The sequence below is a fragment of the Nestor notabilis genome, unplaced genomic scaffold (genome assembly GCF_000696875.1).
Source record: "Nestor notabilis isolate BGI_N333 unplaced genomic scaffold, ASM69687v1 scaffold16706, whole genome shotgun sequence".
NCBI classification, from domain to species: domain Eukaryota; kingdom Metazoa; phylum Chordata; class Aves; order Psittaciformes; family Psittacidae; genus Nestor; species Nestor notabilis.
The window spans coordinates 2197-2515 of NW_009934392.1; the positions used below are offsets into that span (position 1 = coordinate 2197).

Sequence of the window (319 nt, forward strand, 5' to 3'; positions counted from 1 at the left end):
GCCCCTCAGGAGGAAACGGAGCCGGGGGAGGCCTCGGGGGAGGTGCAGGTGGACTGGTCTGAGGCTTCACCCCCCTCCTTCGCAGACCTGGGGGCAGTGGCCGGGGCAAGACCTTCCTTTTCCCTCTTCTTCTGCTTCATCCGCCTGTTCTGGAACCAGATCTTGACCTGAGTTTCGTTGAGCTCCAGGGTGGCGGCGATCTCCACCCTCCGCGCCCGGGTGAGGTACTTGTTGAAGTGGAACTCCTTCTCCAGCTCCGTTAGCTGTTTGGTGGTGAAGTTGGTGCGGATGGTGTTGGGCTGGCCCAGGAGTCCGTACT

The 319-nt window shown here is 62.1% G+C and overlaps 1 protein-coding gene across 1 annotated transcript in view; it reads right to left on the bottom strand.

Moving 5' to 3' along the window:
* Nucleotides 1-5: 5 nt before the first annotated feature.
* The window catches only part of LOC104407915 (homeobox protein Hox-B1-like), a gene marked incomplete at its 5' end in the record, with an annotated part of 1073 nt that continues 759 nt past the window's right edge, over nucleotides 6-319 (bottom strand). The window contains one exon of the mRNA XM_010017326.1: nucleotides 6-319. Within this exon, the coding sequence (XP_010015628.1) occupies nucleotides 6-319 (314 nt within the window).